This window comes from Geotrypetes seraphini, chromosome 9 (genome assembly GCF_902459505.1).
Source record: "Geotrypetes seraphini chromosome 9, aGeoSer1.1, whole genome shotgun sequence".
Classification (NCBI taxonomy): Eukaryota; Metazoa; Chordata; class Amphibia; order Gymnophiona; family Dermophiidae; genus Geotrypetes; species Geotrypetes seraphini.
The window spans coordinates 162502893-162527942 of NC_047092.1; the positions used below are offsets into that span (position 1 = coordinate 162502893).

Sequence of the window (25050 nt, forward strand, 5' to 3'; positions counted from 1 at the left end):
ATTATGGGTATTACAGCCAATTTGAATAGTAAACGATTTGGATAGATTTTGAACAATGTGGGATGTCAAATCGAATCATCTCAGTTTCAGCACCCCATGGTTTGCTTTAGGGACTATGATCTAATGGCATTTTTAATCATCTCATTTAGAAATATGTGATTTTCTGTTTGTTCTCAACCAACAAAAAGCCTAAACCAAAGCTGTCAGTAGGGCCAAATAGAATGTGACTTTCTGTTGAAGACCAAAAAAATCCATCCAGTAGGCTAGGATACTGATCTATGGTACTAAATTTGAATTATAATGTTCAGTGGATGACGATAAAAGCCACTCAGCTAAAAAGCTAGTGTGTTAGCATCTCTGTTTCTCCATGTGCATTGCTGATCATTATTTTGGCATCTGTCAAACTGTTTCAATTGATTCTGGGGTGCTGTTAAAAGCTCCTGCTTCCTAAAAGAATGCGAGTTCTTCTTGTTCCTACAATTACAACTATCGGGACACTCAGGAGGTTTTCATGATGAGCTCATCGGCCATCACATTATTACTACACATATAATAATGTAATCTATGTCTCTCGGCATGTGTATCACTAAAACCAAAGTAAAAGCGATAAATAATATACGAGGGGCTGCTGAAAAGTTCTTAGCCCAACCAAGAAAAGAATGATGTAGACTAGCCATGAAACTTACAAATTATTCCACACTTTTCATTTCAATGACGTAAATGCATCTAGTAAATGGGCACAAGTATAGGGAAACCAAGCCATAGTGACATCACCAATGAAGTTGGCTCTTAGACATTGGTGGAATGAGGCATTATGACATCATAATACAAGGGGCTGCTGAAAAGTTCTCAGTCCAACCAAAAAGAGAATGACGTAGAGCCTGAAATTTACAAGTTATTCCACACTTTTCTTGACACTTTTCCTTTCCAATGATATGAAATGAAACAAGAAGTGTCATGAAAAGTGTAGAATAACTTGTAAATTTCATGGCTCTACGTCATTCTCTTCTTGGTTGGGCTGAGAACTTTTCAGTGGCCCCTCATAATATATACATATAATGGTTTGAGAACAAGGGGGAATCTGGGTGGATTCAAGGAACTGTGACAAAATCTAACCTTTTGAACTTGAATATTATGAATTCTAGGATTTTGGTAGAATACCTACCTATATGCATACTATTGTGACTGGTATGAAATAACAATCAGATTGTAGTCTATATATGATTTTGAAATCTGAGTTAGTAATCTTAAAATAATACAATGCTAGAAGAGAGTAAATTAAGATTTAGCTAAGGACAAAAAATGTTCAATTGTAGAAAAGAAACAAGTTTCTATTGCACTTTCTGTATGTAAACACATTTTTTTTTTATTATTACTTTTATGTCAATGTGCCAAACAAGAGTAAACAAAACCGATAAATCCGTAAACTGGTTCCGCTTTTGCTAATGTAATGTAAAGGGGTGAAATGGAATTTACCACCCAGACCTATTATTGATTTATTGATACAAATGTCTGGTTGTATAAACGTAAGCACGAGAATATTAAAAATACCACTGACCATATAGTAAGAACCATCCCATCTGAAATGGAACCACATTGTAATGTAAACCCTTTACTGTTCCCATTTAGATTTTTCCAAGCAGTTTTGTTTTTATAAATTTGTGTGACTAGAAAGGATTAACAAAGGTGAAACAATGTGAATGAAACAAAATATATTATACTGACAACAAATGCAATGCAACAACAGCATTTTCTTGTTTTTAAATAACTTAAAATACACTAGAAAAAATATGGAAAATATAAATAATTTGTTTTCATGGAGAACAGTTATAAAAGCCCATCTGGCAATGTTCATAGAGAGCTTTTCAAAAAATTTTGTCCAAAACCTACAAGTAAATTTCCATAGCAAACTGGGATAAAATGATCAGGTTCAAGATACCCCACATTTGAATAGCAGTCTATGTATTTAAAATAACAAAAATAAAAAAATCACAGTATACATGAATTAACTGATCTTTTAACAAGAAAAATGCTCTCAACTTTCAATTTCCACTTTAGCCAAAATAAACTTTGTTCATGTATATTAACATATTTTACATGTATCCAGTATATATCTTGGGATGTGCATCATTTAAAATTGAGTGAAATACAGTTTATCTCCTGTAAGAGCCTAGAAAAAAGTAGTTGCTTGCCGCCCTGGTAGATCTCAGACAAGGCAGGATCGTGGTCAGCAAAAAAACATCCAATGCAGAATTGTTTCGTATAAAAATGGTGATAATTTTATTTAAGTATTTTTTTTGTCCACCAAAATAGAGAAAATATTTTCAGCAACATTTTCACTACTAAAGACCATGAAATGCAAGTGACGCCATCAATGAAACATAAATTCATGCAACCGAAATTCTGCTGCTCTTCATACATTTTCTTTTCTTTTTTTTTTTTCACTAGAAATTCAAAGGAAAAAAAAAGTCCTTTTTTTCATGTTGCTCTTCTCAGACTGATTGAGACAATCGAAGATCCAATTTAGGATTAGTGAAAGGAGGCCCGCCTCACTTATCAAATGTCTCAAAGTAAAGTGAACTTTGCAGAAAAGGTCAGTTTCCAAACTTGTGGACTTCTCACCGGCAATTTCTTCTAGTTTATTTAAGAAATTATACTTCCTTCCTTCCTTTTCCCTTCTCTTAGTCACATCTAAAATCATCGTGTCTTACTTTTTCTCTGACCTCGATTGATTTTTATATATTCATAGGTTATAACAAGGAAAATATCTAACTCTTTAAACAATATCCTTGTTTTTTTTATTCAGCTTTGCTTTAAATATTTCGTAGAAATATACTCTGTCAGTCTTGTGTACTTGTTTCGAGGATCTTTTAATGTTTGTTGGTTTCAGTTTTGTTGTTTGGTTTCTTTTATTTGTTGCTGCAACCATAAATAAAAAGATAGAAACGAAGTCCTTTGCTTCTCTGGCTCCCGAAGCGCTGACTCTGTATAGGTCACAGACCCAGCGCGGCCGCGTGTTTTTTGGCTTTCAGTCTGAGGTCCGCGATGCTGGAGTTTTTGCTCGTCGTCTTGGCAGCCGCCGCTGCAGCCACCACTGACGCTGCAGACGCAGTCTCCGCAGCTAGCGTGGCCAATGGCAGTCCGAATGGCGGCGCTGGGAACATCATGTATGGAGCATGGGCGGCCAGGTGAGGGTGCAGGTGGTGGTGCGCGTGCGCCACTGCGCTGTCCAACTGCAGCTGTGCCTGAACCTGAAAGGACAAGGGCGGCACGTTGCAATGACTATCCTAAAAGACATGCAATAAGGAAACAAAAACCGGAAGAAAAGCATTAACACACACCGAACTTTTGGCGGGGGTCAAATAGGTGGCTCAGGGAAGGGAGCGATTAAAAGCAGAGCTGAGCAGTGAGCATGCCTGTAGTGCTGTTTAAAGGCAGAAGGCCTCCCAGCAATCCATTTAAGGAAAATGTAATTCTAAACCATCAAAGAGTGAACAAAACAATTTAACCGAAAGATATTTCTGCATGATTTTAAACTACTTTTGTAAACAAGTGTCAGTAAATATCATTCTAAACTGGTTTCATTTTAATATTGGTAAAAGTTATGTAAAAATAGCTAGATCCAGTATTAAACAGGAGCACGCTACACGGGTTCAAAGAAGCTTTGGATAGGTACTTGGAAGACAAAGGGATCGAGGGGTACAGATAAGAGTAGAGGTAGATTATAGGGATGGGATTAGAGGTAAGTTACAAAATTAATCAGGGACCACTGTTCAGGCACTAGGCCTGATGGGCCGCCGCGGGAGCGGGCCGCTGAGCAAGATGGACCTCTGGTCTGACTCAGCGGGGGCAACTTCTTATGTTCTTATAACTACAAATGTGAAATCTGAATGTTCTTGTCACAGAACATGCTTGTATGCTCGTAGCTACATCAGCTGTGCCGTTTTGCACATAAATGAATTTATGATGGCTATGCCTGAAACAATCCTTTTTTTATAACCATTATTTTTTAAAGCATTAGAAGTAAGCTGTATTTACATTGCTTAGAAGTTGCAGCGGTTCTAATATCAGCATTACATATAAGCTCAGTAAGACTATGGTAGACACTGTCAACAATCATTATATCTCAGGAGGAGGGATATCCCTTCTGTCCTAAAATTGCTCTAACAGAAAAAAGAGCAAGTCGTCCATCTACCAGAGTTCTAGTAGGGTTTGATCATTATACTAAAGGTTAAATATACTTGCCTGCTGAAATGGCATCCTCAAAGCGCCTACGTTGACATATGGTGCAACTCGGCAAGCTTCAAACTGTCCGGCTGCTCCAATGAGAACCCCTTCAACAAATAGCAAGATGCAACAAAAGAAGGAACTTCACTTGACTAGAAAGCAAATTAGCCCAGTTTCTTCTCCCCAACATCAATACTTCAACTAGAGACATTTCCATTGGATCTTTGTCTCCTATTGGTTTTAGATAGCTATATGAACATGCATGAAATATGAATCATGTCATAAGACATTTAAAAAGGTTTTCTAAGTTAACCATACTATTACTTATGTTTGGAATAATTATGCATTAGGTTCTCAGTTTTAAGCTAATGCAGCTCTATAATATTTATCAATCATTTTCTGAGAAATTACCTTTTCTTTTGAGACAAAACATACCTTTATGAAGTTGATTTTCCTGTTTTCTGCATTTTGCTCTTCTATTTTGAAACCAAACCTGAAGAAAATAAGATACCACACTACTAGAATATTGATATAGTAATTAAACACATCTTATGTTTAAAATCAAACTACATTTTATCTGACTATACAAGAATGTATAAAAAAAAAGTATACTATATTTTGAAGATTTGCTGCATAAACTGTGTCTTGGTAAATTACTTTCTTAGCCTTGGTTTCATCTTTCCACATTGCAGTCCCCAAAGATTTGCATCATTCCCTGATATCTAATACTAACTTCTGATAATGGGTTTAGATGCTTGAGCAGCAAGGCCTTAGAAGAATGCTCTCATTAATAGCCTATAATATTAATTAGCTTTATCTACAGAAAATCCAAACGCCAAAGCATTTGTCACTATTTTGGGACTACTAGTACCGTAATATAAAAACGCCACTACATTTAATTATAGAATTTCTGTCCCTGTATGCTTTAGCAATAATTCAGAAGCGAGTAAGAGTTTCATGGTTATGGTAATCTATATTGCATATTGCATTCATTTCAGTTAAAGCTTTTTTTAAAAATTTAATAACAATTAATTCAAAGAAATATTTCAGGAATTCAAATACCCCTTCTTCTCTTTTAACCTGTTGGTTGTAAGAGAAAAAGAAAGATGAGAATGAGAATATATATTTATGTCCTACCCAATAACCTTGTAGTTTAAGTAAAGAACTTTCATTGCAGATCAATAATATTTAAACCATCCTTAACCACAGAATATTGTATCTCACATTTCCAGATTGATTAAACTAATTATGCTTAATTTAAAATTTCAAAGAGTGTGTGCAGATGGATTTAGAATTGTGTGCTGGGAGGATGACGTTCTGCTTTGCAATCTTGTAAGTCAAATCTGGTTTTAAGATTCGCCTGAGGAAAGTAGACATCGTCTCAGTGGAAAACTGAAAATAGTTAAGAGAATGATTTTGTTGTGAGCTATAACAAAGGCTGCTTCATTATTACTTTTGGTTCAACTTGACTGGTCTGTGTATGTCCTTATCCTATTACTAGAGTCAGGGGAAACCCCATAAGAATTGTGAGCATAGTTTGGTGCAGATGGCGAGGTCTTATACACACAAAGATGGAGTGTATCTGTTACAGAAATAGTTCAGCAGCTGTAGATATTTGAGGCCTTACTCTACTCCGTGTATTCCAACAAATATTGGTCATAATTTTTTTTCTCCAGGTTTTAAAATAATAAAACAAAACAAAATTTAGATGAGTCCTTCTTTAAATGTGCAATATATCTGTACATTTCCTTTAATATTTTTTACCATCTTATACTCAAAAGGATGTTTATATTATTTTTGTGCTTTTTTCAAAGTACAATCATAATCTCCAGAAAAGCTCAATTTTATAAACAAGGTTATTTTTTTTTTTTTTTTAAAGTTTACTGTTATCATTTTACAGAAAGTTTTTGAATCTAATTATTTACTGGAATGTATTTCAAAATACACAAGCCCCAAACCATTCTGTGTTTTTTAAAGTGTTATGAATTTAAATTAGTTATTGCATCATACAGTTTAAATATAGTTTAACTAAACCTTTCATTTAGAATGTACAACTAAAGAACATTTTGGCTGTGTAATGGCTTTTCTACCAGATTAGCATTCTTTATGTGCGAGTTTATTTACAAATATCTAAACTGAAATCAGAACACGGCCATCTTACAATAAGCAACATATTGTAAGCCAACAAGGTAGGATGTCATATACAGTAATGAGCAACACTATCATTTCCAAACTTTGTAAAAGTGGACGGTTCCTCTATCTGTATAATATCCCATTAAAAGAATAAGTAATAACTTTTGAATGGAGATGTTGGCATTGGAATTTAACAAGACTGAGAAGTACAGAGATCAGTTGAAAGAGAGATGATGTTGAAGTTGTGGAGGAGGATGAAGAATAAGAAGCTAAAATATGAGACCAATGGAAAGGATGGTAGAGAGAAAAATATAAAATTAAAAAGAGCAGAATCGAACCACTGTAGTGTGGAGGACTAGAGAATGAAAAACAGGCACGTAGAAAGAAAGAAAAAAAAAAAAAAAGAGAGAGAGAGATTGAGATTGAGGTGGGAAAGGTTGATGTGTGGAAATGGGAACACAGAAATAGAGCCTTGGTTTGTTCCGTCCTACCATACCATTACCTGCACTCTGGCCTCGGAGAGCCCCAGTCTCTGACTCAATTCTTCTCTCATGAAGGCATCTGGATAATGTGTCTCATCAAAGAGCCTCTCCAACTCGTTCAACTGTTCCAAAGTGAAATTAGTTCGACTTCTCCTTTGCTTGATTTTAGTCTGTCCTTCGTCTTCTAGTACTTTCAAGTCCTCTTTTCTATCTTTCAACTCGGGAGAAACTAGAAGGGAAAATAAGAGAATAAGAACTTGGGTTGTTCTGTCATTGCGTACCATCTCCCTTCTTGGGGAAAAAAAATGTCTATTGGACTGTAAATTAGTGCTTATATTGAAGTAAATTCAGTATAAAAAGTACTTAGCAAGCGTACAAAAAAAAACAAGTTTTCTGTCTTGAGACTGAATATATTTATATTTATAATGTAATGTAATGTAATTTATTTCTTATATACCACTAATCCATTAGGTTCTAAGCGGTTTACAGAAAATATACATTAAAATTATAAGTAAGCTTTAATAGAAAAAAAAAATCAGTTTTTAAACTTGCATATGTTTCTTTCAGTCCTGGACCAGTTTTAGATGGAAAACTTTCTAAAAAGTGAATATATAATAGGCCACTTATTCAAAATATAAAAAGAAATAAAATTCCAAACGAATCCTTTATCTGCAACATAATACTAGTTAATGATTTAGTAAACAAACTGTATTTCTATTAACGTTGTCTTCTACTACTTGGAGCCTGGAAGTGCAAAGAGATGCAGTTAAAATTACAGGAGACATCCCCCAAAGAGTTCAGCCAAGCAACATTATAGTTTGCCAGGCTAATGATTTCCTCGGGGACTTTGTCATTTGTATCCAGTACAGTATCTCAGTGGGAGCTTTTGAGGGACCTCACACTATCCTATTATCGGACAGGGAATAGGGCACACGCCATTGTTAGCGTTTCATGAAAAGGCTCGTGTGCACCAGCCAAGGCTTAAGCTTTATCAATAAAACCATCTAAACAGATGAGAGAGAGAGAAAAAAAAATTACAATCTGTTCTGCGTTAGTTTAAAAAAAAAAATAAAATAAAAAATTCAAAACCGCACCGAGAGATTGGGTTAGTAAATATGTCATCTCTGTTTTGTCTTCGTATTCTTTCCTGCTTTTTGCAGTTCCAAGAATTTTTCGATAAAACATGCGCTTATTTTCAATTATTTTAATGCATGTTTGGGCAGGTTGCAGGGTTTTAAAATAGCACTTTTCGGTGTTATGATTACTCAACTATTTCAGTGACAGAAAACAGTCTGTTCAGACAGTTGAGGATGCGATTCTGTCATTTAATCTGCTTTTTTCCATAACGCATGCATAATAAGTTCATGTTTTATAGCTGAACGCTGAAGGGTGATTTTCGTATTGGTACCTTTGAAGCCCACCGTTCATTTTATTGCGTCCATGTGCTTTTTTTTTTTTTTTTTTGTCATATTGCATTTTGTTTATGAAATGACTTCCGGAAGATGTTTTCAATTGATTTCCGATCTGGTGAGAAATTATTATTTGAACAAATGTCTAAAGTAAAGAACCGGAAAGATTGCATCTGCTTTTATACCAAACATTCAAATAGTTGACAAGCCCTTATTTGACTAAGCAAACATCCAGCCATTTTATTTATCAAATGTCCTCACCTAACCATTTGTATATAGATATGAAAATACATGATCTATACCGAGGAAATCATTTAAGAACAGGTAAATTTGCCCAACAATTTTATACATTAATCCACAATAGTACTATAATGTGTCTTTTATACATCATAAAAGTATGCGTTGGCTTTTCATTTAGAGATCTTACCATTTTATTCTGGTTAATTGTTTAATTTCACATGAAATACTTAATCAGGTGCCTGAATATGAATCACCATATCTGAGCATCACTAGTTTAAACATGCTGTATTTTTCATGTATTCGGTCAACGGTCATGTAATATTTCACATCTGAAAACACAGTTTTATGAACAAATCATGCCCTTCCACTTTCTGCATTTAAAAAAAAACAACCCGATTCATATATTGCATTCATTTTCTGCTTGCAGTTGAGGATTACTTACAGAAATGGTATATAACATTTGAAATGAGAAAGAAAGAAATGTTCAAGTTAGAGCTGCACTAAAAATATATCAAAACATATTTATGAAAATATAGCAAAATTACATGCAACTTGGTCATATTCTACCCGGCCTCCTGGCAAATAAAATATTGCTTTGTTATAGAACGCGCTGATATGGTTCACTGTACTTAAATGCTAATGATTGAAGTGTAAAAAAATAATGCTGTCAATTAAAGAAAAATGAAATATCCAAATCTAATTAGGGGGATTTTCACACATTGATTCTAATGTAACATTGAAGTTCAGAGCCAAACCAAGCTGCTAGAGTGAACCCTACCATGGAGAAGAGACTGATGAATCGATAGCAGAGCAATGAAACAGGAAGGAAATAGCAGGAGTATTGTATATGCAATTCTCTCTCGTCGATTCTTCCACAAGTTTGATTTTGTCCTGTGTACACGTACAATTATTTTGCTTCACATACACACGTAGCTACATATAAATGAATGAACGCTCCTAAACTTTAGTCAAGATACCATACACAACTTTCCTCGATTTTGTAATAAGCATACATTGCTAAGAAAGAAGCAGAAGTCAAGCTTTAGATTCTTCTACTTTCTTTGCTGGAACACATATGTTTGGTTATGAAGCTCAGCGGAGGGTACAGACGAGTTTGTGCGGCTTCTAATTTGAGAACGGCTGCGTATCTGTCGTGTGTGGAATCTCGGGTTATCTGTCGTGTGTGCTTGTGTGCAATTTGCTCGGTAGTTACCGTCGGTGAGTTTCGGTGATCCCGTTTCCCCGGCTCTTTCAACAGTCAGGTCCAACTCCAGGGCCGGGGATCGCGCTCCACCTCCTCCTCCTCCGCCGCCGCCTCCTCCTCCTCCTCCGCCGCCTCCTCCTCCTCCTCCATTTCCCCGGGCCGCAGAGTTCCCGTCTTCCCGGATCCCCTCTCCGCAGCCAGGCTCTTTCCCTCGGGCGGGTCCGCTCTCTAGTACCTCCCGGTAACTAATCACCTCCTTCTTCTCTTTCACTTTCTGATCAAAGGACTTGGAGACAAAAGCCGTAAGTTCTTCCATAGCTGGGCTGCTGGTGCTGGAGCTCCTCTGCTGCTTTCAACAGTTCCACGCCGTCAGTGGTACATCAATAGTGGGACGGGACGGCCAAGAAACACAAACTGATGGGGGGGTTTTTCAACAGGAACTCCCTTGTTCAGTGCCAAGATCTTAGCCAATTCTTCTTCCTAACAGTTCAGATCTGAAAGTGGCGAGGTATAGAAGTCGCACTATTTATACTTTGCAAAGCCTGCCCCTTGTTCTGAGTAAATTACCTCCCCTCGGATCTTTAAATGAACCCCCTTCTTGGGTAGCGTCCTCCCAACAGCACCAGAGAAGGACCACTGCTTCCTCAGTTTCCAGATCCTTGTGGTCAGGTTGCTATTGGCCATTAATCCCGGATTGACAAGAATCCCTAATTAATTTAATTAGACGTAGATCTTACACGAGTGTCCTGAGTCAGGGAAGCACAGGGGAGCCGAGCAGGATCTGCAAGGGAGTGGCTAAGCTGAAAATGACAATTCTGCTCGGAGAGGGGCTTCTTTCCAGCCAGTGTCTCGTTTACACAGTGCTTGAGCTGTGGGTCTTGCAGGTAATGCAAGCCACGGAAACAGAAGTTAATTAAAGACGTGCTAATCTATACTGTTATTTTGTCAAAGTGTTTCACCAACAGATGCTTCTTGACGGGTTGTATCTTAATTAGAAGTGTTTATTGTTGTTACCCAACACGCTTCCCTCGTCACACAAACATTTTCAAAAAAGTTTTTGTTGGTTTACTCTTTGCCATGATTTTGCATCAATTGTAATAAGCTTCCATGGTCTTAACACAAAGTGTAAAAAGCATTAATGATTTGCGCTGTAAAATATTTGTTTTGTTTCAAAACCTACACGTTTAGGTAACTTACAGTCGATATTATTTTGTATGAAGATCCCTTCTTTATGCCACTATAAGCATTTTTTTAAAAGATCTTAACTGACCTTAGAAAATACACGAAATATTCTGAACACGTTATTCTGACCAAACAACTTCTGTGTATATTTTGGGGAAATGTGTGTTGTTCTCAGCTGGCTATGGTGGGTTTATTACTGAAACAGATCTTGGATATAATGAGAAATTAATAATAATGATGACTGCTTTCCCCACACTCGCCTTTATTAATAAAAGGATGGTTTGAGATATATTATACATTATCAGTTATTGTAAATTACAGTATAATCCATAAGCAATCGGCCTAAAAGTAACACTTAAAATATTTAACCATAATAACTTTGCAGATAAAACACTTTCTCAAATTGCAAATTCCTGAGATGGAAGGATTAGTATTTTTACAATTAGGTTCTCTGGTGTTTTTGTCTTGTAGAATATCCTCCAGAAGATTTTTTTTTTATTATTGACGAGCTATTATGGATTCAATTATTTTACAACTTTGATAAAGCTCTAATAAATTATTAAAATAGCTTAACTCTGGTCATAGTATATTGATTTTTAATGTTGACTCTTGAAATATAACTTTACATTATTGTTGTTATTTCCAATATCAGTATATGAAATCTAGCTGGAATGATCCAGTTCTTGATTTTTTCCCCCCAATTATGCCTAACAAAGCAATTTAATCCCTGCAGTTTTAATATTGTTGGTTTTTTTTTACAAAAAAAACAACAACATCAGACATCAATTTTCTAGTACAAATGTTGGATACTTTTGTTTAGCTCTTTTTCCAGACTGTTAAACTCTACTTTGTAAAGAAACGTTGTGAAGCACAATTTATCCATTTTGCATAGACTACTTAAACTGTTTTTGCAATTGGGTTGTTCTTTGGAGTTACTGTTTGAGCAGCTAAATGAAATTTGAAAATTTGAATGAAGATATAAAATTAAGAAATGTGGAGACTGGGAAATTATTAAAAAAACATAATAAATAAAAATTAATTTAGCAAAGATGTTCCGTTTTGGATGTTTTTAATAAGAATACATTTAAATAGTACAAATATTTATTAGTGTGTAGATCTATAGTTATACAGTAATCAACACTGTCCATATAGGCAGATCTTTCTATCTATGTACAATGCATTTGAAGCAAATCATATCGCAACTATTCTTAATTACATTACGAACACACACAGCCAGATCTAGGGTAGATGACCCGGCACCATTTTCTCTTGCTTGAATGGTAACAAAGGCCAGTCAAATTTTAGAACCGCATACGTGGATTTTGTATACAAATGAGAATGAAATTAAAGTATTACAAAAGAATTTAAATAACTATGTAAGTCGGAAACAAAACTTGCTATTTGTCTTACAAAACATGCTACATAGTAATTGTATACACAAAAGGGTATAAAGTAGATGAATCACCCAACACATTCTGGTTTTATAAACATTTTTAAATGGATTAACGACTTTCCTCTTTAAGCAATGAATGTTTTTAAATATTCTGTTAATAAAACGTAAAATATGTAGTTTCTAATACATCCGAAAGTTCTTATTTGTGAAAATAAAATAAAAAGGTGGCATTGTTTTCCTTTCATGACACAGGTTTGAAAATTTGTTTTCGAAGGTTATCAGCAAATGATATATTTAGGGGCTCATTTTCAAAGCTCTTAGACACACAAAGTACCAAGCCTTAGAAACACGGGTCATGACTTATTAATTGTATGTCTGCGTGTGTTTTATAAAATACCACACTGCTTGAGATTAATTACATCGGAATTAAACAGGAGTTACAGTTTCTGACTACCTACAAGAAAACAGAATATACCCAGTGGATTCCAACCCTACCCAATAAGGAGTAAAACTTCCCCTCCCCCAACAACATAGGCTCTGCCAAGATGGTTCTAAATGAAACGTGCATTTCTTACCAAAAAAATGCTAGCCTATTTTATGAATTCTAGGAGATATATATATTACAGTCTTTTAAAACGTTTAACTTTAACGACCTTTTATTTTTGACCCACATCATCTCGCGTCTGCTTTTCAACACCCATCAACTGAAGGGCCATCAACCTGCTCTAGGCAGGGCACACTCATATCCCTATTAAGCACAGCTCTTTGCTCATCAATGCCGGCTGCGATTCTTTTACTAGCGGCAGCAGTTCACGAAACGTTGTCAACAGATTTGGACTTTCTCGGCACGCTTTTAGTTTTTTTGGTTGTCAGAGAAGCTGCAAATTTTCCCGTCGCTTCCTGCGGCGCGAGGAGGAGGAGCGGCTTTGCAAATCGACGTCTCGACGCTCGATTCGCTCCCTTTGACCATCGACGCGCTCTGGGTTCTGCTGCCGGCGCGGCGCTGATCTCAAATTAAATTGGCAAAGGAGGTCGCCATTTTGCACCGCGAGCGCCGGGGCCTGGGAGATTCGGGCGGCGGCGGGCACTCACGGTAATAACAGACAGGGTTAGGGTTTAGGCTTCTTTCTTCTCCTTAACCTCTCCCTTTGCGGAAGGCTTCTTCTGTTAGCGACCGCGGCCTAGTGCAGTCAGAGACGCTTCCGCCTGCCTGAGCCGAGGGAAACCGTACCTCAGTCGGCGAGCTGCTACCGGATCCCGGGGCTTCGGAGCCGGTTGCTGGTATGTTGTCCAGCGGAGAGCGTGCACCTCCGGCCTCTAATGAAGCACCTCCTGAGGAAGCCCTGGGGCAGCTATTTAAAGAAGAGACTGGAGGGGGGAGGGGGTCCAGGGCGATCACAACTCGAGGAACCGACCCTGTTCTCCCAGAACTCTTCCCAGTGTCGGAAATGTTCCTGGAGCTCTGGCTGTGTGATGTTTGGTTGCAGCAGAAAGAGACAAGACTTTTATTATAGCTGTAGGGTCGTTTTTTGTGTGTTTTTTTTTTTTTTTTTTTGGGGGGGGGAGGGATATTAATGTTATGTAGAGCTCAGTTTGTTTTAGTTTTACATTTGGGCGATGCCAATGGCGTGGACTGGTTTATGCACTTGTTGGCTCCTATTTTCATGAATTGTCGCTTGAGACTTTCCAAAAGTTTCAGGGAATCAGTTTAGGAAGTGTCACTGCCAGTTCCAAGAACTTAGCTTAGTCGATTGCACGGTCATAATAGTTGTTCCGGTTCCCCTGTTAATTCTGTTTATGTTTCCACGTGGAAAATAATGGGTTATAATCTCATAACATATCAGTTTGCTCCCTCATACTCTTTCCATCCATCCTCTCCAGGTTTATAAAAAATACACGTTGCTCACTAGTTTAAGAAGCTCCTTTGATTTGAAAGGCATATTCATGTTTCACAATTCCAACCCTAGCCTTACAAAACTGTCCACATTTGGAGTTTTACATTTTATCTAGTGTATTGGGGGGGGGGGGGGGGGGGGAATAGCTTTTCCGGGTGAGTTTGATGCAGGTACAATTTATAATATCAAAATCAGGCTCTCCTTTTTTATTCAATAGTACATAAATTACACTGTCAATAATATCTTCAGCTTTGGAAACAGTAAGATTTGTGCTCCAGTGCTGGACAATTTAAACCTAACCCTGACATGAAGAAGTTTATAAATAAGCTTTTCAGTGTCCTGTTTAATGAAAGTGAAATTTTATGCTTCTTGGTGAGCATCTTTTTTTTTTTTTTCAGTAAGATTATTATTAAATATTGGCCTAATGTTCACTTTTTTGATGTAAAGAGCAGGAGTCTGCCTTCCACAATTTGGATTTTGCATAATATGTCTAAAGTTTTTGCATTCATTTATCTCCTTATTCTTAGAAAATAGTTTATTTTCATCTCAGGCAGTGATGCCATCTTCACTGGCAGTCACTTTATTTCATGCATCATTTGTCTCCACATATCTAAGTGGTATCAGGCTGTCAGCCTTAGTAATCATGAAGGCTTCATTTTGTGTATAAGAAAAGAAATGACTGAAGTATTCACAAGGTTTTAAAATGTTTTTGTGATATCATAGCTTTTCTTTTTATTATGTTAATAAGAATGTACTGTTTAGTGGGGTGGAGTATGAGAGAGAGGTTTGACTCTAGTTTTTGGCCTGTAAATATATCTAGCTTTCAGAATACCCAAAATATGGAAACCAGGAAGAGCTTTGGCCTTTGAGACCCAGAGATGAGAGTAGCGATGCTGTCGCATTAATATTTGACATTCTACTATATGTTACAATACATTTTAAAGCACGCAGTAATATTATTGAGGTCCAGTATTGATAAAGTTAGAAACATTTTTGTATAGCAACTTTTTAGGAAACAAATTTCAGGATATAGGGCAGTGCTTGCTAATCTTTTTGTGGCCATGATTGTAGCCAAATAAAATTGTGAGAGCCTACCCAGTCATGACCTCATTTGGGGTTCCAACACATAGTTTGAAAAGCTGTGGTATAGGGTATATGATACAGGTACATTGTAATGAATATTTATAAACCTAAGGTTTAGTTTAGTTTAGTTTAGTTTATATACAACTACAAGGAATATGATAGGGCAAAATATCTAGGAAAGAAGACATATTTGACCTTTCAAAAGCAGTAGGGATAGAAAAAAATTTTGGCCTAGGATGCTGATGTACCAAGAGGAAATCATGTTAAGGGCTGATTTGCCCAATAATTGGAATCTCCATTAGTTCCATTCTAGATGGAATTTGTAAAAGAAGTAATCCAAAAGGCATACTACATTGTAAAGATTTGGGGGCTAATATAACAAAGTGTGCTAGACTTTGTGTACAGATTAGGGCAAAGTTTTGTGTGGAAAGCCTCAGACAAACATCAGCATACAGTACATTAATTGCATGATAATAAAGATATTAGGCATTTAGGCCCTGATTCTGTATAGGGCCTGCTAAAGTTGGGTGGCAGTATGTGCGCTACCACTGCCTAACGGAGCAACCATAGTGCATGTTTTCTGAAAAAATTAGATACACCATTCTAAAGCACCTGTCTCATGCCTACGCAGGTACATGAATGTGTAAAGCAGGCGGAGGCATGGTTTGTGCCAAAAGTTGCTTTATACATCTGTATGTGCCACTATGCACCTCCTTAGGTGCAAGGCAGGGGCCTTAAATATAGGTCTTTAAAATGCTGGCCGACATTTAAAGCACCTGTACAAAACTATGGGCACGATTCTACAACATGCGCCTAGTGGTTGATTGACAACCGTATGGCTGCATGCCTACAATGTTGGCACGCTAAGGTGTGGTTTGTAGAATCAGGGACTTAGTGCAGATGTAGAGAATTGCACAGAACACCCAAAGGCTGAGTACAGGGTTCTCTGATACTGGAGGTTTAAACTCTTACTCCTCCCCAGGGCTTGCTTTACCTCATCGTTCTGCAGTTAGTACTAGTAAGGATTTTACATCTGTTTTTTTACTTTACTGCAAGCATACAAAATTTACATTTACTGGCTTCCTTGAAGAGGAGAAGCTGAGGGAGGAAGTGTGGTGGAGTGAAGAAATGCTGGACTGTTGAGAAAAATTGATATTTTCAAGAATTGTTTTATCTTCACTTAGGCTTGTATGCACATATCCTGGAATCAATAGTATGCAAAATTATATTCCAGCATCTGTGATATGGATGTATGTACATGGAGATCAGGTGCTGATCTAGTTTTCTTGTGTACCAAAATATAGTTGCTGCCTACACAGACCCATGTGCACATGAGTCTGGTATCCTCATCCATGTTAGCATGTGGGGGTTTTTTTGTGCACAGTCCATTTGCATTCAGTTTTCTTACTGCATCAGGGAGCAATTTTATTTTACACTGAACTTTATCACAGAACTTTCTGCATAGCCCTTTAAGTCTGTTAATGATGATATTGGTGATAAACTATTGTACAGCTTCAGAACTTGTTCAATGCCAGCCAGTGCACACCACACCTCAGCTCACATGTTATTGAAAATAAATTGAGAGAGAGATTGAGCCACACATGCATTTTTTGACAAATAAAAGAATTGTACCTTTCAGTGAAAATTGATATTGGTAGTATCATATTGGCATAAAACATCAGTCCAGAAGATGAAAAATAGTTAAAGCAAATATTCTGTTGTAAATAATATTTGTATGATTTTCTCTTACAAATTTTGCACAGATACTATACAGTAAACCTTTGTTTTAATTTTCTTGAAATAAAAGTTGGACTTTTTATTGGTTTCTTGAATATTGTGGTTTTTTTTTCATAAGATAAGTTTTGACTTTATACTAATGAATCAAATGTAGGGATATTCACTTCTCAATTGTTTCTGAGAAAATTCTTAATAGCATTTTATTTTGTTCTGGTTTTTCTTATTAAAAATTTAAGAACAGAAGCAGATACCATGCTTTGATAAACACAATAAGGCATAGTTAATCAAGATACTGGAATATACATGTCTTATAGATGTAAGATGTTCTACATATTTTAAAATTTTGTTTTAATTTACACAATTTTGGTTACATACTAAGGGTCCTTTTTACAAAGTCACAGTTGTGATTTCTCCCATGGCAAATGCATCAAAGCCCATTCAATTCCTATAAGCTTTGGTGTATTTCCTATAGCAGAATCACTGCCGTAGCTTTGTAAAAAGGGCCCTAACTGATGACTGATTTTAGTACTTGATATATCGCTAAAAACCAAAGGTGGTTTATTGGTTTACAATTCTACAATTTGTGTATATATATATATATATACATATTTATACATATATAAGAAATACTAATGATATATACGCACATTTCTTGATGTTAGATTACAAGAATGGGGCGTCACTCATCGGATACAGAGGAAGAATATAGGAGCCGGAGGAAAAAAAAGCATCGCAAACGTTCATCTTCAAGTAGTTCTTCAGACAGTCGTACAGTCATTCGTAGAAAAACAAGGAAGAAATCAAGGTCCAGGTCCAGAGGTCACCACTCTCGCTCCCATTCATACGACAGAAGGTGAATTTGTACTAATATACATCTCTTTTTAAGCATATGTAGTACAATATCATTGAAGGATTTTTATTGTAAATTGAACCTACAGTTCTGGATTCCTTTCATATGGCTGCCATTGAATTCCTAAGAAGCCTGTCGTGTACCTTGAAGGGATATGTAGATTCCTGATAGGCTTCATAGGATGTGGGATGCCACTGATAAAGAGATAGTATTTTTCTCTTTGCATGTACTAAGTCACAAATAGAAAAAATCATTTTTCTTTGAAAAATTTCTTTTGTAATTGATACTGCTCTTGCATCTTTTTGGCTGCATTGCCACCAGACATTTGGAGGACTTGTCTAGTGCTATATTCTGGTGTAATGTGTCTAGGAATCTTGACTATAGGTAATCGTGAGTTCTATTGTAGAAGGATGAAATTTAGATTCTTCAACTCTGCTTTCTTGTTCAGTGGCTGTAGTTTTTTCTTCTTTAAGTGAGTTGAGAAGGTGTTTTGATCTGCTCTGAGAATTTGCTTTTTATTTTGTGGGGTTTTATCGGAAACTGGAGGTCTTTGTGGTGCTCAAGAGGTTCCCATTGGCTCTGGGGAGACAGCTCTGCCTGGGAAGAGGATGCAGACTCTAGGGAAATAAGTCTACAGCTAGCAGAGAAACCTTGGGGTACCTATCAGACTAGCCTGCAGTAGCACTTGTGGAGCTCAGGATCCGTTATCCTGGAAACTGGCTTGCATTCTGATTTAACAGGTGCTTGAGTGTAGGCTGTTTGGCCCCTGTGGCAGCCCATTCGGGCTTTGGCGGGTGCCAGCTGCATTTTCCCTTCCCCCCTTATCTCAAGGATCTGTGGGTGGGGGGATGAGATCTGTCTGATATTGGTCCGACTGGCAGCCCAAAAATTGCAGCATGTGGACTTGTTTTGGCTGACCGAGGCAGTGTCTTCTCCAAATTCTAGCTCCTGTGACAGCTTCAGCGGGCTAGCACCAGCACAGGCAAATTATGAATAAGGCTATTGTATCCTATGTGAAAATCGGGGGGAGGAGTCTAAAATTTTATGTTTCAAGCATTTCTAGGGCTGGATATAGGGTCTCCCCACATCCAAAAACCACTTCCCAGAATTTTTTGACCGTTTAATTTAGTTTTCCAGGGCTGTTTTTGGCGTAATCATGTTGCTATGATGGCCATCTTGGATTTGCAGTTCTGGTCGCCGTATCTCAAAAAAGATATAGCAGAATTAGAAAAGGTACAGAGAAAGTTGAGGAAAATGATAATGGTTATGGGGCGACTTCCCTATGAGGAAAGGCTAAAGTGGTTAAGTTTCCAGCTTGGAGAAGAGACGGCTCAGGGATGATATGATAGTGGAGTATAAAGGGTAGATGTGAATTGCTTGTTTACTCTTTCCAAAAATAGTAGGACTAAGGGCATGCGATGATGCTACTAAAACAAACGGGAGAAAGTATTTCTTCACACAACGTGTAATACTGTGGAATTCATTGCTGGAGAATGTGATGAAATCAGTTAGCAGGGTTTAAAAAAGGTTTGGATAATTTCCTAACAGAAAAGTCCATAGGCCATTATTGAGATGGCTTGGAGAAATCCACTACTTATTTCTAGGATAAGCAGCATAAAATCTGTTTTGCTGTTTGGAATCTAGCTTAGGTACTTGAGACCTAGGCTGGCTATTGTTGGACCCTCAGTCTGTCCCAGTATGGAAATTCTTATGTACTTTCAAGTCCCACATGTGCCCCCTTCATGAAGCCTTGTTGTCTCACTAGTTGCCTCAGAGAGACTCCCTACAAGTTCCGCTCCCTTGGTCAGTGGCAGCTAGACATTGTTCTTCTTGGAGCTTTATTAATGTTTTACTTACATTACTATTTCTTCTGTGATTATTTTAAATTCATCTGAGCAGTTAAAGATCAGGCGCCTGGTTTCGGGGAATTCCCCATACTCCTCCTGCCTTCTGTAGGTCTATCGCTGGCTTTGATACGAAGTGAAGGAGGCTGCAGAGACAATGGAAAAAGAGGAGGAGTTGAAAAGTTGTAATTGACATCTTCTGCAGTATGCTCCCAAGTACAGATAGACAACCCTATGGTTCAGCATACCATCTCTATCTACTGGGAAAAATATTATCAAGGTAAGAACTTAATCTCTTTTTAAAGTTTGATGCAATACAAGATGCATTTGAAAATTTACAAAATCTGGTTCTGCTAATATTTAGTTCTCTACTGTAACAAAATGCATTTTTTTGTAATTTTTTAATATAGCTTGCAAACAAGATTAGTTTCTTTCAAACATTAGACTTATTTTTGAATTAACAGAGTATTCCTCAACCTCTAGCCAGAAAAGGCAGCTTTCCTAAATTTCTGTTCATCAAGACTCACTCACTAATATGTATATTCCAGACAGCACTGCTGTGATACTTGGTGTAATGGTGTTCAAGATCTTAGCTTCTGTGTCTTGAGCACTTTATATTGAACCCTTGAAACGGATAGATAAATAAAAGACCCATTCCTGTTTATCATGGCTTATACTCGATAACTCTATATTGTAACCACGTCGCTGATTGTCTAGCACATCTTGTTGTAAACCACCTCGAACTATCATGGCTTTGGTGGTATATAAGAATAAAATTATTATTATTATTATCTACAGTACCTTTGTTTTTCAGCTCATTTACTTGTCTAGCAGCACATTTAACAAGCATTGGACTTGTACTAGCAAGCATTTTTTTTACACTGGTCCCAAATTTTCACTGCCATTGCAGGTCACCTTATAAGTTGGACATTTTCATTTTAAGTTCTTTTTGAGAACTATATTCTAGTTTGTATAAAGAACATATAAACCAGAGGTTGAGAAATCATACCACATGTAGTAATGCCTTCTGTCACTCCATATCACAACTGTCAAAATTTATGGGCTTGTTAATACTAGTTTTTATTATGGATGTGATAAGCTCAGTTGACATGTGAGTTCTGAAAATGCTTGCAGTTTTTGCATTCATGAATGAGCAAAATGCTGGACACTTAGCAAAGGGACCATTGTAGAGACTGGACTCTGATTTGGTTTCATGATGGAGGAGGGGCATTTCTCTCTCCCGCAGGGGAACAACTTAATTTGATAAAGAAAGGAGCTTTAGAGGAATTGCAACTCTGAAGGAATCTAGACTTCAGTGGGTCTTTTCCCCTTCTCATAGCACAATAGCATCACTAGTGGAGATGTTGCAACTTTTTTGGCTCATGCCCAAATAGGTTGTAGCAATTGATAGTGGCTTTCACCATATGCGGACCGGAGAACAGCAGATCTCTATAAGCAATCAAAGCATATTTAGCAGGATGACCACAGGAAAATAATCAAGAAATGCTCTTAACATTTCAGGCGCAGACATCGATCTAGCAGTAGTTCTTCATATGAATCCAGAAGAAAGCGTAGTCGCAGCAGGTCAAGAGATCGAGGAAAATCCCACAAGTCACAGAGATCGAGGTCAAGGAGTAGAACAAGAAGGTATGCAAATTTCTGTGTGAAGTATTATGATTTTTTTTTCTTCTGATCATGTATGCATGTATATATTTGTTTTTGAAAATTTTCAAGTATTCATTATTTGGAAAAATTATTTTATCCAAAATCTCTGTTTTCTGGAATAGTCTTGGTTGTGGCCATTTTGGGATACAATTTAGCCATGGCCCTAGCGCACTTCAGGGGATCCTCCGGGGCCTCCCAAACCTCCAAGAGCATTTCAACAACTCCAGTGATCCGGAAATGCAGTGGAAAGTGGGGCCTTAGAAATCATGATGGAACACTCCGCCTGAACCGCTGAGTCTGAATCAAGTTTCAATGTCTGCAGGGATTCAGAGATAAGATCAGGAAGGCGACTGGACTTAAGAGCCTGCGCACCATCTGATCCTCTCCCAGATTGTGGAAATTAGTGTTCTGGGAGTCCCTGAGGTCCTCTAGGTTAGTCACGTCGGCGGAGCTCGCCGAAGATCCATGCGACAGCAACAGCATAGAAATTGATGCAGACACCGAGGCAATAGCGGGAAGTTGCCGCTGGCTTTCAGGCAGACCAGCAAGGGAGCAGATTGACAAGCTGGAATCCAAAGGTTGCACAGACTGCCGCACTGGAGTCTGAGAGGGAGACAGGCATAGCCCGCTTCTCATGAAAGCCTGATACATCATATCCACAAATTCTGGCAGCAAATAGTCCCCGGCGACCAGAGCCAATCTGCGGGACTCAGATTTGGAATGTTTTGAAGACTTATGAGACTTTTCCCCAGAATTGTGCTTGCGTTTCATGGAAGCGCCTCCTCGCCCAAATTTGGCGTCCCGGACATTGGAATCGCGTCTCCAGCAGAATTGGAGGAAAGCAGGGCCTCCCTGAAGGAGGATAATGCGAGATCCACACACGGTTCACACCCCTCGCAGTGCACGTAATGCACAGCTACAAATCCATTGGGCATACACCACATTTACGTCATGAATCCATGCCATCATGTCCTGAGGTGGTTATGTGTGAAATTTGGAGCAAAATCGAAGCTTCTAAGACAAAAAAATATGCTTTTGAAAACTTTAAAGAAAATCCAAGATGGCCACTGTGGGTGCCAATTTTTCCTGAAAACGCCCATTAAAAATACAGGAAAATGCAAAAAATAGCAATTTTAGGACTATACAGGTGTGGGGGGGGACCAGGGCATGGAGGGAAACCACCCAAAACCCCAATTTCAGCACCCTCCCCCCCAAAAAATTGGCAAACTCTGTGACTCATAGACACCACAGAGACATGTGCTGCATTGAGAGTCTATGGCAGCCTGCAATACACAGTACAAACAAGGAGATCAGTACCTCAGGAGCTGATTAAACTGGATTTTTCAGGACTTCTGACTGCCTCACCTTACCTGTCACCTCAGATCACGACCACCAGGACCCCTCAGGGAAATTAGGGAAGACACACGGTGCGGTTCCGATCCCGGCGTACCTCCATGGAACTGCAGCAGCCTGCACTCTACCCCTTTGCGGATGAACCAGGGGAGAGATGACTCCTGATCCCGGAGACCCGATCCAATCTGCAGGCTGTCCAGAGGGCTTACTGCAGTTTAAGCTTACAGAGCACCCTCCAGAAGCAGACAAAATTTAAAATGTCTGCGATCTCCTGCCGAAGGACCACTCGCACAGAGTTGATCTGGCATATGGGCAAACCTGCAAAATAAATTTCAAAAAAGACTAGGAATTGAAAACAAATCATGAGCAGAAGAGACTGATTTCAACCATGCAGAGAAGCTGCAGGTACAAAACTGAGCATGACGGGAAACTCCCGGGCAAATAGCCCAAAGAGGAGGGATCAAGTTTTAGTAGCCCTGCAGCAGAAGCTACCAGACATACAAGAACCCTCGAGTTCAGCCTCCAGAGGGATTGTACAAGAATGTCTGTTAACTTCAGTTGTGCAATAAAATAAACTGAAGAAGCAAACTGTAATCCTCATATAGTGTTTTCATTAATAGATACCATTGTAAGTGGCTGGAAAAAACCCATTTTTTTTGTTTTTTCAAATTTACTTGCTAAGCCAGACATAATTTTCTGTATTTCACTTTCTCTGACTACTGCCACTTTCATAATTGTTGCTTAGATACTGCTTTTACAAGATACCTGCTGTAATGCTTTGGCTGTGTAAACAGACTGATTTGCTCTTCAGAAGTGGAGTTCATTAGCAAAATGTGATTTGACAACTGTAACCTTGTAAACTGTATTAGCAAATATTTGAAAACATGAATAATTAGATTCAGAAACATTAAAGGGCAAATGAAAATGGCTTTGTTAGAAACAAGCTATACTGAGTCTCTTGAATTGGTACATATTTTTGCTGTCATGGCTTACAACTAGCCATATATATGAAATTGTAATCTAATTAACATAACTTTATTTTAAAAATGTCATTTCTACATACCTGTTATACCCAGAAATGTTACTGTTAGTATATCTTATATTTCAAACAAAAAACTTAAATAATATTGAGGTGTCAATATTTTTTGAGGAACCATTGGCAATAATAAAATCTGATATCTGTCCACTTGTCATGTGGTTAAATCCTAAATCACTTACGTTGCATGCAGGTCAAAAATAGTTAGTCCAGTGCAATAGGTGAGACATTATAGACCAGAGGTGTCAAAGTCCCTTCTCGAAGGCTGCAATCCAGTCGGGTTTTCAGGATTTCCCCAATGAATATGCATGAGATCTATTTGCATGCACTGCTTTCGTTGTATGGTAACAGATCTCATGCATATTCATTGGGGAAATCCTGAAAACCCGACTGGATTGTGGTCCTCGAGGAGGGACTTGGACACCCCTGTTCTAGACCAATAGGGTTAATTCTCCATACTTGCATGCTCTTGCAGAATGAATCCACTCCAGATTTTTCACTCTGCCTCTGTAGTACTTCATTGATCAGTTTAGCGCCCTCTACAGTCTTTCCTTCTGCAAGCATGTCTGTAGCTGTGTGTATTCTGCTCTCCCCATTTTATTGTCTTAAATTCGATGTAATGTCGTCCCCTTTTCAGGTAATTTTGCGTTTGAAGCAATTTTGGAGCTCTGCCTGCTTGAGAATTCACAGACTTTGGTCTGTAACTGACAGGCAGATCCCTTTTTGGGTGCCTGTTAGCCAATCTGCATAGTTTTCCTTGGAGCTTAGGGCCGTCCCTGAAGTAGTCTCACCTTCTGTTAAGCAGGGGTCGAGCACAGACTATTAGGCACACTTAGGGGGCTCAGCGGTGTTCCACAGTGTGACGGCTACGTTTTCGCCCCACTGCCCGTCTTTCCTGGTACGCATCCAATGGTGGAGGCATAGTCAGACAGTGGAGTCTGACCAGCAACCCAAAGATCAGCTTTGTGAGAGCATTCCCAGCATTGTGGCAGTGAATTCTACAGCTACTGAGAAAGAGCTGTGTGTAGGTGGAGTCCAGTGTATCAGGTCACAATGAGTACAAGGAGCTGACAGCTTGTGAGATACGTTGGGAAAAGTTTAAAAAATTGGATTTTCTGAGTTTCTGCATGTTCCCCTGTATTCCCCCTCCAGAAAAATCCTAAAATTGCTGTTTTTGGAATTTGGGAAGTGTAAAAAATATTGCGTTTTTGGTGCGAATTTGGTGCCGGCGGCCATCTTGGACTTTTTTCTTCTCCCTGCTTCTTCAAAACTTTGATTTTTGCCTGGAAAACTGCTGGGATGGAGTCCTTGGGGGGT

General features: G+C 38.1%; 2 protein-coding genes across 5 annotated transcripts in view; one reads left to right on the forward strand and one right to left on the reverse strand.

Annotated features, from left to right (window-relative positions):
• Positions 1–1697: 1697 nt before the first annotated feature.
• On the reverse strand, positions 1698–12833 carry SHOX2 (short stature homeobox 2). 2 transcript variants are annotated; one of them, XM_033959342.1, is made up of 5 exons: positions 9705–12833; positions 6863–7071; positions 4663–4720; positions 4246–4334; positions 1698–3251 (listed from the first exon to the last, which is right to left on the reverse strand). In XM_033959342.1, exons 1-5 carry the CDS (start codon positions 10009–10011, stop codon positions 2994–2996), a joined length of 921 nt encoding a protein of 306 aa, XP_033815233.1. In that variant the 5' UTR covers positions 10012–12833; the 3' UTR covers positions 1698–2993. The 2 variants fall into 2 exon arrangements, with proteins under 2 accessions (XP_033815233.1, XP_033815232.1); XM_033959341.1 differs by having other exon boundaries at positions 1698–3287; positions 9705–12824.
• A 284-nt stretch (positions 12834–13117) lies between these two features.
• RSRC1 (arginine and serine rich coiled-coil 1) overlaps positions 13118–25050 on the forward strand; it is a 254807-nt gene continuing 242874 nt past the window's right edge. The window contains exons 1-3 of one of the 3 annotated variants that reach the window (XM_033959337.1): positions 13118–13363; positions 17648–17838; positions 21201–21326. In XM_033959337.1, the coding sequence (XP_033815228.1) occupies positions 17657–17838; positions 21201–21326 (308 nt within the window). In that variant the 5' untranslated portion in view covers positions 13118–13363; positions 17648–17656. Of the gene's footprint in view, positions 13364–13428; positions 13552–17647; positions 17839–21200; positions 21327–25050 lie in introns of those variants that run through there. The other 2 variants (XM_033959340.1, XM_033959338.1) reach the window with 2 other exon arrangements.